A 12,526-nucleotide genomic window follows, 5' to 3' on the forward strand; every position below is an offset into this window, starting at 1 on the left:
TAATGGAGGGTGGCCAGAAGGTTGCCGGTTCAAATCCGAGGGTCGACGGGGAAAGTCTGGCGGGAGTGAGTCTGCAACTGGAGAGTTACCGGAGTTAGAATGTCAGGTGCCAACTACTGCCGTTGTGCCCTTGAGCAAGGCACTCAAACCCCTAACCAATCTATATGTGTGTTCTCTCAGATATGGTCTTGGACCAGCATGAGGTGTCGACCGTGGTGGGGGAGGATGTGAGGAGGAGGATCCGTGAGGCGCTCCTGAAGCAGCACCACCACCAGAACCACAAGAAGCTGGCCAACCGCATCCCCATCGTACGCTCCTTCGCCGACATCGGCAAGAAGCATTCCGAGCCCCACTCCATGGACAAGAACGGTGAGCTCACCAACCAACCAACCAACCACACACCAATCACAGTTTTGTGGCTTTTCTGATTGTTGTGCTGTGTTGTCTCTATGTGACTTGATGTGTTGTTTGATTAATATCTCAACTTCTATCTACATTCTCTCCTTTTGTGTGTGTGTCTCTGTGTATTTATGTGTGTGTGTCTGTGTTGTTTGCATATATATATGTGTGTGTGTGTGTGTGTGTGTATATACACACACAGTTGAAGTCGGAAGTTTACATAGGTTGGAGTCATTAAAACTCGTTTTTCAACCACTCCACACATTTCTTGTTAACAAACTATAGTTTTGGCAAGTCGGTTAGGTTTCACTTATAATTCACTGTATCACAATTCCAGTGGGTCAGAAGTTTACATACACTAAGTTGACTGTGCCTTTAAACAGCTTGGAAAATTCCAGAAAATTATGTCATGGCTTTAGAAGCTTCTGATAGGCTAATTAACACCATTTGAGTCAATTGGAGGTGTACCTGTGGATGTATTTCAAGGCCTACCTTCAAACTCAGTGCCTCTTTGCTTGACATCATGGGAAAATCAAAAGAAATCAGCCAAGACCTTGGGAGCAATTTCCAAACGCCTGAAGGTACCACATTCGTCTGTACAAACAATAGTATGCAAGTATAAACACCATGGGACCACGCAACCGTCATACCGCTCAGGAAAGACACGCGTTCTGTCTCCTAGAGATGAACGCACTTTGGTGCGAAAAGGGAAAATCAATCCCAGAACAACAGCAAAGCACCGTGTGAAGATGCTGGAGGAAACAGGTACAATAGTATCTATATCCACAGTAAAAACGAGTCCTATATCGACATTAACCTGCAAGGCCGCTCAGCAAGGAAGGAGCCACTGCTCCAAAACCACCATAAAAAAGCCAGACTACGGTTTTCAACTGCACATGGGGACAAAGATCGTACTTTTTGTAGAAATGTCCTCTGATCTGATGAAACAAAAATAGAACTGTTTGGCCATAATGACCATCGTTATGTTTGGAGGAAAAAGGGGGTGAATTGCAGGCTGAAGAACACCATCCCAACCGTGAAGCACGGGGGTGGCAGCATAATGTTGTGGGGGTGCTTTGCTGCAGGAGGGACTGTGGTACTTCAAAAAATAGATGGCGTCATGTGGAAGGAAATTTATGTGGATATATTGGAGCAACATCTCAAGACATCAGTCAGGAAGTTAAAACTTGGTCGCAAATGGGCCATCACAAAGCCCTGACCTCAATCCTATAGAAGATTTGTGGGCAGAACTGAAAAAGTGTGTGTGAGCAAGGAGGCCTACAAACCTGACTCAGCTACACTAGCTCTGTCAGGAGGAATGGGCCAAAATTCACCCAACTTATTGTGGGAAGCTTGTGGAAGGCTACCCGAAACGTTTGACCCAAGTTAAACAATTTAAAGGCAATGCTATCAAATACTAATTGAGTGTACGTAAACTTCTGACCCACTGGGAATGTGATGAAAGAAATACAATAATAAATTATTCTCTCTACTATTATTCTGACATTTCACATTCTTAACATAAAGTGGTGATCCTAACTGACCTAAGACGGAATTTTTACTAGGATTAAATGTCAGGAATTGAGAAAAACTGAGTTTACATTTATTTGGTTGAGTTGTATGTAAACGTCCGACTTCAACAGTATATATATATGTATATATATATACACACACACACACACACACACACACACACATATCTGCTTGTGTGTGTTCGTTTACACATCCAGTCGACAGCTCCCCCCTCTTTTGCACCTTTAAGACGAAGGCACCCCCCGAGACTGACAGAAACACACACATACAGGCCTTCTCCTGCAAGCCATGGCCTCTGTGTGTGTCCACCTCCACCATCACCCCTTCCCCATCTGTAAGCCCCACCCCGTCAAAGCACTCCTACCGTGGCCACCTCGCCTCAGATCCAGACAGCCAATCCCTGCCTCGCAGCGCTAAGCGGAGATCCGTTCGCTTCAGCTTCCACCAGGCTGTTGCCCAGGGTTACTGCCCTATCCCAACAATGGACCCAGATGAGGAGATCTATACAGGCAACTAGCCAGGACGCCTATAGTCTAGTCTGAGACTAACACTGGGCCTTTCTCAAATGGAACTCATTTAGATGTTGCAAACACAGAAACCAGTCATAACCACTTCATAACCACTTCATTACCGCCATAGATAATCTCCCTGTGTTTTCTCTAATCTCTTGGGCAGTACCAAACCTTCAAAGTAAAATAGTACTACTTGCAAATTCAACTTAGGAAGTGCAACGTTTTGATCACAAAGACTATCGTCAAGGCCTCATTCCTTCTTTAATCTAGGAAGGATTAATCAATTGATGAATTTCATCTAGATTATAGTGTTACACTAAAAGTCTTAATCCGAATACAGTGCAGTATGTTGTCCAGTGAGAGTGACTAACAGGCTGGCTCTCTCCTGTCCTGATGTCGCCCAGGTCAGACTGTCTCTCCCCAGTCCCAGCCAGCCACCACAGAGGGCAAGGAACATGTCAGCCGGGAGAACAGCCATGTGGACTTCAGCAAAGTAAGGCCCCACTCACCTAGCCTGGTCGCACCATTATTTGTATGTTCTGTATAGCCAACTCCTATGGTTGTTGTCATACTAAGGTTGGCTACCAGGCTACCAGGTCACCCAAAAGTTTCCACTAAGCACAATTCTACTTTTTTATCGACATGCAGTACATTAGCTAGTAGCTACATTACTGTGACTATGCTAACCACCAGTTTTTATGTGTTGGACCAGTGCATTTACTACGCTGTGTGACCCACTCAAAGTGTTTAGCCATTTCTCTGTAGCTCAATGAATAATAAACCCACTGATTCTAGTCACAACCCCGTATCTAGCCAAACATCTGCTGTAGCCTATTTATGACAGATTTCTCAGTGGGCCTATCCATGATCCCTTGGCCCTCATTTTAGTCGACCCTATTTAGCATATTTTCCCATCTCCTATTAGCTAAATAGGATTAATGTCTGTAGATTGACCTCCACTTCATGAAGAAGATTCCACCCGGTGCAGAGGCATCCAACGTCCTGGTGGGGGAGCTAGAGTTCCTGGAGCAGCCCGTGGTGGCCTTTGTCCGTTTGTGTCCCGCCGTGCTGCTCAACGGCCTAGCTGAGGTCCCCATCACCACCAGGTCAGACACACACACTCTCATTATATTATAATATTGTTGTTAATGATGATTACTGTTAATACTATGAATTGTATGTGTTCGGAACTAAAGTGGGATAGGTGTTTTTGCATTGGGTAAGTTCCTGAGTGGATGCACTCTATTTAAGGTAAAAAAAAACATGGTTAAAACATTCTTCTCTGTTCTCCCTCAGATTCCTGTTCATTCTGCTGGGGCCTCTGGGAAAAGGACCACAGTACCATGAGATTGGCCGATCCATCGCAACTCTGATGACAGACGAGGTAAGTAGCCACGTTGCAGTAGTCCTGTGTGTACTTTTCCCTGTGTGGCCTTTGGTTATGTTAGCCAAGTTTAAGAACAGCTCATGATGACGCATACAGGTTAACCCCATTCTTTCTGTGCACCCTCCCAGGTGTTCCATGACGTGGCGTATAAAGCCAAGGACAGGAACGACCTGGTGGCCGGCATCGATGAGTTCCTGGACCAGGTGACTGTGTTGCCACCTGGGGAGTGGGACCCCTCCATCAGGATAGAGCCGCCCAAAAACGTGCCCTCTCAGGTGAGCCTCTTCCTGGAGACTTATTTTGAGATGCATATATATTTGGCTCTGACCCTATGCCATCATCTGTTAGTTTGCTTCCGACTGCATCACTGGCTAAACCCAATCTGAATTGTACTCGGATTTAACTGCTGGTGTACCCCAAGGACACGCTCTAAATCCCTTCTGAATCCATTTGTTTTGTTTTTCTATCATCAGCTGTATTTGGTACGTGCCAGACTGCTTGTCCTTAAAAAAGCAGTCCCGTGTTGTTGGAAGGAATGTTTTGCCTGACAGGCTATTTTAGGCCAATTCCTACTAGTGGAGATGCATTGAAAATAAATGATATAGCTATTTTTGGCAAATAAATATTTATTTTCCATCTGACCTCTGACCTCTATTCTTTACCACACAGGAAAAGCGCAAGGTCCCTCCTCTACCCAACGGAGATCTGGGAGAAGCAGAGGAACCTGGTGGCCATGGAGGCCCAGAGCTACAGCGCACAGGAAGGTAAGTTTGTGTGTGTGTGTGTGTGTGTGTGTGTGTGTGTGTGTGTGGTGGTTGTGAGTTGAAGGGAAGTGGTGTGTGTGTGTGTTTGGGCTGAGATTAGGCTGGCTAGCACTGTGAGTGTGATCTACAGCACTGTGGACCATCTAAGGTCCTCTTTGTCTTTCAGTCCCCTGTTTTGTCTCCTCTCCGGCTCTCCCTGTCTCCAGCAGTACATCTAGCCATCCTTTAAAAACACACATCCTTATGGGTCTCTCTCGTTCCTCAAGCTCTGCGTTCACAAAAAGAGCTGTGATTGATTCAGTGTGATACGTGCATTTTGAATCATCCATGCATACTTTCTTACATAAGACCAGCATCACTTATTAAAATGTGCCTCGACAACACTGGAGAAAACACTCTAGCTATTTTGGTAACACTTCATTGTACAATTTGATGTCCACATATAAATCACTACCTGTGTGCATCAACACGGGGTCCGATTTCAATCTTTTATTTAGCTATTATTAGTTCGTCATGTAATCATGTCCACTTATAATACGAGCACTAAGTGTGCATTAACTAAGTGCTGACCTGAATCTGTTTTATAGGCTATAATTAGTTCAATAGTTAATAGCCTACAGCATTCGCTCATACGCATTTTGATCCTGTAAACAAAGTGTTACCTAATAAAATGCCTAATAAATACTTAACAGTGCAAAATAATGTAAATGAATTCATTAATTATTTGTATCTTATTAGCAGTAGCATATAAGTACTTATGGACACTCACAATACAGTGTTACAACTTTATTAACCATACTTTATTGTAGGTGTCACGTGTTTTGGGTATCTACAGTAGTGTAGTAGAGTGTATCTAGAGTGAGGAGGAAGCTGCAGCAGTGTAATACAGTATATTTAGAGGGAGGCAGTAGGCTATGTGCAGTTGTAGTAAGTGGTACTGTATGTCGTGGGTTTTTAATAAGTCATGTAGTTGTAAGGGATGCTCCCTGCTACAGTAGGTCTCTGAGGAACTCATCCTGATGTGTACAGTAGATGGGCCTGCAGCCCAGTTCTGCTGTGAGCCATGATCTCCCGGAGGGCCACAGCGTAGCATCCATCCCCGCTCGGCTGAAATACCACTCAAAGTCACGCCTCCCGTTACCCTGACAAGCGCCTCTGGCTATGTCGCCATGTGCTTCCTCTAACAGAATCTTTCCTCTCTCCATCCCTCCTCCTAGTGTGTGGCCTATGGGAATGTTTAAAAAACAACAACAAAAAACACTTAAAAACACACTATGGTGCATACTTTTTAATTGAAACTGAAAAATGAAAGGGAACACATTTGACTCCTTTTACTTCATATGGTATTTGATGCTGGTTCACTAAGGTGGTGTGTGTGTGTGCTCGTGTACATGCTCTAATGTGTGTGTGATTTCCAGGTTCTTTGGAGGGTTCTTCATGGACATCAAGCGCAAGGCGCCCCACTACCTATCTGACTACACGGACGCTTTGAGCCTGCAGTGTCTGGCCTCCTTTCTTTTCCTCTACTGTGCCTGCATGTCTCCTGTCATCACCTTCGGAGGACTGCTGGGGGAAGCCACCGAGGGACGCATAGTAAGACACACCGCTCATACTACATGACACGCATTGGCTTTGCAGCGTTAACATGTTATCACGAATGGCAGAAGAACAGTCTGGCTTCCTGAAGGCCTACTTCATGTGTTCGTTGGGATTTCTGATGGTGTTATGCACAACAATAAAGCACTTTTATATTCACACGTTAGGTAAGCACGATGGTGTCCTGATGAAGCTGAACTAAACGAATAGCTAGGTTTTGGTTGCCGTATCCCCTAGTAGATAAGCATCTTCAACAAATAAAGACTGCACAGACAGTGTAGCTATTATGAAAGTGCTATGTAACCTGTCGTCCATTAACCCATTACTGTCACGTCCCCTTTTGGCCAGAGTGCAATTGAGTCCCTGTTCGGAGCCTCCATGACGGGGATAGCCTACTCCCTGTTCGCTGGGCAGCCTCTCACCATCCTAGGCAGCACAGGCCCTGTTCTAGTCTTTGAGAAGATTCTCTTCAAATTCTGCAAGTGAGTTTGCCCCATTTCAGATACATTGTCACATTGTCTTAGGTGCTCTCTTCACTGTGACATGGCTACAGTACATTGTTCCTGGCATTCAGGAAGACTTTAAGTATATGGGTTTTTCTAAGGCTGTGTGTGTGTGTGTGTGTGTGTGTGTGTGTGTGTGTGTGTGTCCGTGTGTGTGTCGCTCGTGTGAAAATCGATGACAACCTCGGCCCAAGAAGAAATGTCCTTTTGGTCTAATAGTTAAGACGTTGGTCTTCCGAGTGGGAGATGAGGGTTCGCATCCCACCAGTTACACGTGTGTGTTTGTCCACAGGGACTATAACTATGGCTACAGTTGAAGTTGGAAGTTTACATACACTTAGGTTGGAGTCATTAAAACTCGTTTTTCAATGTGTTGATGTGTTGTTTGATTAATATCTCAACTACTATCTACATTCTCTCCTTTTGTGTCTGTGTGTGTGTGTCTGTGTGTATTTATGTGTGTCTGTGTTGTGTGTGTGTGTGTGTGTGTGTGTGTGTGTGTGTGTGTGTGTTTGTGTACACACACACACACAGTTGAAGTCGGAAGTTTACATAGGTTGGAGTCATTAACTTGTTTTTCAACCACTCCACACATTTCTTGTTAACAAACTATAGTTTTGGCAAGTTGGTTAGGACATCTACTTTGTGCATGACACAAGTCATTTTTCCAACAATTGTTTACAGACAGATTATTTCACTTATTATTCACTGTATCACAATTCCAGTGGGTCAGAAGTTTACGTACACTAATTTGACTGTGCCTTTAAACAGCTTGGGAAATTCCAGAAAATTATGTCATGGCTTTAGAAGCTTCTGATAGGCTAATTGACATCATTTGAGTCAATTGGAGGTATACCTGTGGATGTATTTCAAGGCCTACCTTCAAACTCAGTGCCTCTTTGCTTGACATCATGGGAAAATCAAAAGAAATCAGCCAAGACCTCAGAAAAACAATTGTAGACCTCCACAAGTCTGGTTCATCCTTGGGAGCAATTTCCAAATGCCTGAAGGTACCACGTTCATCTGTACGAACAATAGTATGCAAGTATAAACACCATGGGACCATGCAGCCGTCATACCGCTCAGGAAGGAGACGCGTTCTGTCTCCTAGACATGAACGTACTTTGGTGCGAAAAGTGCAAATCAATCTCAGAACAACAGCAAAGGACCTTGTGAAGATGCTGGAGGAAACGGGTACAAATGTATCTATTTCCACAGTAAAACGAGTCCTATATCGACTTAACCTTAAAGGCTGCTCAGCATGGAAGAAGCCACTGCTCCAAAACCGCCATAAAAAAGCCAGACTACGGTTTGCAACTGCACATGGGGACAAATATCATACTTTTTGGAGAAATGTCCTCTGGTCTGATGAAACGAAAATGGAACTGTTTGGCCATAATGACCATCGTTATGTTTGGAGGAAAAAGGGGGAGGCTTGCAAGCCGAAGAACACCATCCCAACCGTGAAGCACGGGGGTGGCAGCATCATGTTGTGGGGGTGCTTTGCTGCAGGAGGGACTGGTGCACTTCACAAAATAGATGGCATCATGAGGCAGGAAAATTACGTGGATATGTTGAAGCAACATCTCAAGACATCAATCAGGAAGTTAAAGCTTGGTCGCAAATGGGTCTTCCAAATGGACAATGACCCCAAGCATACTTCCAAAGTTGTGGCAAAATGGCTTAAGGACAACAAAGTTAAGGTATTGGAGGGGCCATCACAAAGCCCTGACTTCAGTCCTATAGACAATTTGTGGGCAGAACTGAAAAAGCGTGTGCGATCACGGAGGCCTACAATCCTGACTCAGTTACACCAGCTTTGTCAGGAGGAATGGGCCAAAATTCACCCAACTCATTGTGGGAAGCTTGTGGAAGGCTACCCGAAACGTTTGACCCAAGTTAAACAATTTAAAGGCAATCAAATACTCAAATAAGTGGTGATCCTAACTGACCTAACACAGGGAATTTTTACTCTGATTAAATGTCAGGAATTGTGAAAAACTGAGTTTAAATGTATTTGGCTAAGGTGTATGTAAACTTCCGACTTCAACTGTATATATGCGAACAGATCTGGGACCAGGCTAATTGGAAATATATTGGCAGATAATGTTAAGTACAATGTCTGTGGTACTGTACCACTGACATTTTATATTGACGGCTCCACTATAAATATATTTAATGTTAGTCACTCCATTTCCACTATGCAAAGATTTGGACAGACTCAACGTGCGTGTATGAGTGACTGGCTCATGCTGAATCGTGTCTCTCTGAACCAAGTCATTCATGCACGCTCGCACTTTGCATTGCAGTCACTTACTGTGTGTATGTGCGCATGCGTGTGTGTGTGTCCGTGTATGTGTGCGCTCGTGTAGAAATCGGTGACAACCTCGGCCCAAGAAGGAATGTCCTTTTGGTCTAATGGTTAAGACGTTGGCCTCCCGAGTGGGAGATGGGGGTTCGCATCCCACCAGTTACACGTGTGTGTGTGTGTTTTTGTCCACAGGGACTATGATCTGTCCTACCTCTCCCTGAGGGCCTGTATCGGCCTGTGGACGGCGTTCCTCTGCCTGGTCCTGGTGGCTACAGACGCTAGCTCTCTAGTCTGTTACATCACCCGCTTCACAGAGGAGGCCTTCGCCTCGCTCATCTGCATCATCTTCATCTACGAGGCCCTGGAGAAACTCATCCACCTGGGGGAACACTACCCCATCAACATGAACAACAACCTGCAGAAACTCACCCAGTACTCGTAAGTCATGGAAATAATATTAGTTAGTGGAACTAATACTCGTGAGTGGATCAAATAGTCATAAGTGGAACTAGGTATTCCTCTAACTACCAGTACTTGTAAGTGCAACTAGTAAACTCAACTGTAGTACTCATAGGGGGAAGTAGTACTCCTTTAACTGCCAACAAATTAAACTAGTACTCTTAATCTGTAGTATACTCTTATAAAAAAAGGTGCTATCTAGAACCTAAAAAGGTTCTTCGGGTGTCCCCACGGGAGAACCCTTTGAAGAACCCTTTTTTGTTCCAGGTTGAACCCTGTTGTTTCCAGGTAGAACTATTTTGGGTTCCATGTAGAACCCTTTCCACAGAGTGCTTTGAAGATGTAGCTAGCTAACACTAAAACTATGTGTACAGGACCCTACCTGGAACCAAAAAGGGTTCTCCTATGGGGACAGCCAAAGAACCCTTTTGGAACCCTTTTTTCTAAGAGTGTACTCATTAATGGAACCAGTACTCCACTAACTACCACTACTCTTAAGTGGAACTCGTAGTGGTAGGAGTAAATTTGACCTCTTTGTTTAAGTAGTATTCTTAAGTGTAAGTAGTACTCCACTTACAATACTGCAGGTGGAAAACAGTTTTTTGGGGCCAAAACACAAACAGTATAGCAGAGTCCTGTACACATAGTTTTAGTGTTAGCTAGCTACATCATCAAAGCACAGATGAGCAATATGGGCAGTTTATCCAGTTTTTTGGTAATGTTCCAAGATTATTGCACTATGCTGAATAATCCCATGTGTAAACCCAGGGACGTACATTAATACATTATGTAATCGTTCCAAGTCGATGTAATGTACGGTCAAGTTAATGTTTTCCGTACATTGGTGAAGTCATCGACATTAATCCTTATGGGTCAATCCATGAAATTTCGTCAAGCCATGTCACCCGCCATCTCAGATTGTTCTGAAATTGTTTCTGTAGTTAGAAACAGATAAGATTAGGATTCCTGAAACATTATTTTGTTGAAATATAATTTGATCTCTGAGAAATTAAATTGATGTCCCCCAAATTGGCTGTTTTTTAATTTATAGGATTCATATAATCTTAAATAAATATAGTACCTAACATCCGATTTGGAGCATAATTCTTCATAACAATGAGACTTAAGACTTGAGGAATCCAATGAAAGCCACCCACTGAACCCCCACATCCCATACCAAACCCACCGTAACAACCAGTATACAGTATCAGTTCTTTATGTCTGGCACGTAGTACGGAGCTGCTGCTTGGAGTATTGCTTCTTCATCCTTTGTAATGTATTCCCTGTGAATCTCGTGATGTTTTTTCCCCCACTGTTCAGAGAAATTAGCCATTGAAGTCACTTGTATTCTGTATCATAAATTAGTGTGAAAGTACCAGGTGTTGCCACTGTTCCTGCTACTGCCACCACACCCTTTTATCCATTTAGCTGGTCTCTTGTGTTAATTAAATGGATCACAACATTTTCTTTGCTACTTTAGGTAGACAACCAATTGCTTTTGCTCATATAAATCCTATAAATTAAAATGGCCAATTTGGGTGCAATCCTTTAATTTCTCAGAAATCTAATTATATTTCAACAAAATAATATTTCAGGAACACTAATCTTATCTGTTTCTAACTACAGAAAGGATTTCAGAACAATCCAAATTCTCTTTCTTGTGCTTTTTGAGGTGGAACAACTCATATAGTAGAGGACACAGATGTGTTGACATGTTTAGACTAAGGCTGGAACATGACGAGTCTGTGTGTGTTTACTCGTGCACGTGTGTGTGTACTTGTGCATGTGTGTGTCTGCGGGCTTTTGTGTGACTGTTTATGTGTGTGTGTGCGTTTGTATGCACTCGTGTGTGTGTGTGTGTGTGTGTGTGTGTGTGTGTGTGTGTGTGTGTGTGTGTGTGTGTGTGTGTGTGTGTGTGTGTGTGTGTGTGTGTGTGTGTGTGTGTGTACCCATGCATATGTGTGTTGTGCTCTGGCAGGTGTGCGTGTGTAGAGCCAAAGGATCCCAGCAACTCCACTCTGAGGTACTGGGAGGACAGGAACATCACTGCATCAGAGGTCAACTGGACCAGCATGGAGGTCAAGGTAAAGAGGGGTTTGAAGCCTAAAAGCCCTGATCTTGGGTTCAGGGGGATGAAGCCATGCTCTGTAAGGACCTACCTCCTTCTGTAGCGGAGCACCAGCCGCACTGTGCAATCATCACATGAACTTCTAGAGGTCAGTAGTATTATAGTGCAGGGTCAGGCACTACGGGGTACTATTGACCAATAACCACCCCCTGAAGTAATATTGAGACATGATTGTTGTCTCTACCTTCTTGCCCTTTGTGCTGTTTTCTGTGCCCAATAATGTTTGTACCATGTTGTGTTGCTACCATGTTGTTGTCATGTTGGGTTGCTACCATGCTGTGTTGTCATGTGTTTCTGCCAAGCTATGTTGTTGACCTAGGTCTCCATGTAGTGTTGTGGTGTCTCTCTTGTCGGGATGTGTGTTTTGTCCTATATTTGTATTTTATTTTTTAATTTTAATCCCGGCCCCCGTCCCTGCAGGAGGCCTTTTACCTTTTGGTAGGCCGTCATTGTAAATAAGAATTTGTTCTTAACTGACTTGCCTAGTTAAATAAAGGTTACATAAATACAAAATGTAACTAACACTCCCTACTCAATTACTTCTAAAACATCACTCATCAGCAAATTGCTACAAATATTATATTGTATAAATATAGTGTATTTTTCATGGTGAAATAGCCATCCCCTGGAGAGGGGTGTGAGGCTATAGAGATAGACATTATCTCTTGGTAGTACAATGTGTTTCCCCAGAGGGAACAGAACAGTGTGACAGGATTAAAGACATGTAGGCAGGATTTCAACAGGATTTATCCACGCACGGTCACCATAGAGCGTTCTTTTAGTATTCACTGTGACTCTGTCACACTTCTGAAGGCTTAGTGTGTCAATCTCACTCCCACGTATGCACACACACATGCATGCACATACTATATGCATACCTGCATGAAGCCAGTCACGCACACATGCACGCACACGCACACACACACACACACAC

At 43.7% G+C, this 12,526-nt stretch overlaps 1 protein-coding gene across 3 annotated transcripts in view; it reads left to right on the plus strand.

Moving 5' to 3' along the window:
* LOC115196097 (sodium-driven chloride bicarbonate exchanger) overlaps window positions 1–12,526 on the plus strand; it is a 44,617-nt gene that overhangs the window by 25,048 nt on the left and 7,043 nt on the right. For all 3 annotated transcript variants that reach the window (XM_029756646.1, XM_029756647.1, XM_029756648.1), the window contains 10 exons: window positions 181–369; window positions 2,849–2,937; window positions 3,393–3,550; window positions 3,741–3,828; window positions 3,960–4,106; window positions 4,501–4,595; window positions 6,014–6,188; window positions 6,540–6,673; window positions 9,198–9,443; window positions 11,443–11,548. In XM_029756646.1, coding sequence (XP_029612506.1) covers window positions 181–369; window positions 2,849–2,937; window positions 3,393–3,550; window positions 3,741–3,828; window positions 3,960–4,106; window positions 4,501–4,595; window positions 6,014–6,188; window positions 6,540–6,673; window positions 9,198–9,443; window positions 11,443–11,548 — 1,427 coding nt within the window. The remainder of the gene's footprint in view (window positions 1–180; window positions 370–2,848; window positions 2,938–3,392; window positions 3,551–3,740; window positions 3,829–3,959; window positions 4,107–4,500; window positions 4,596–6,013; window positions 6,189–6,539; window positions 6,674–9,197; window positions 9,444–11,442; window positions 11,549–12,526) is intronic.

The sequence above is a fragment of the Salmo trutta genome, chromosome 6 (genome assembly GCF_901001165.1).
Source record: "Salmo trutta chromosome 6, fSalTru1.1, whole genome shotgun sequence".
Taxonomy (NCBI): Eukaryota; Metazoa; Chordata; class Actinopteri; order Salmoniformes; family Salmonidae; genus Salmo; species Salmo trutta.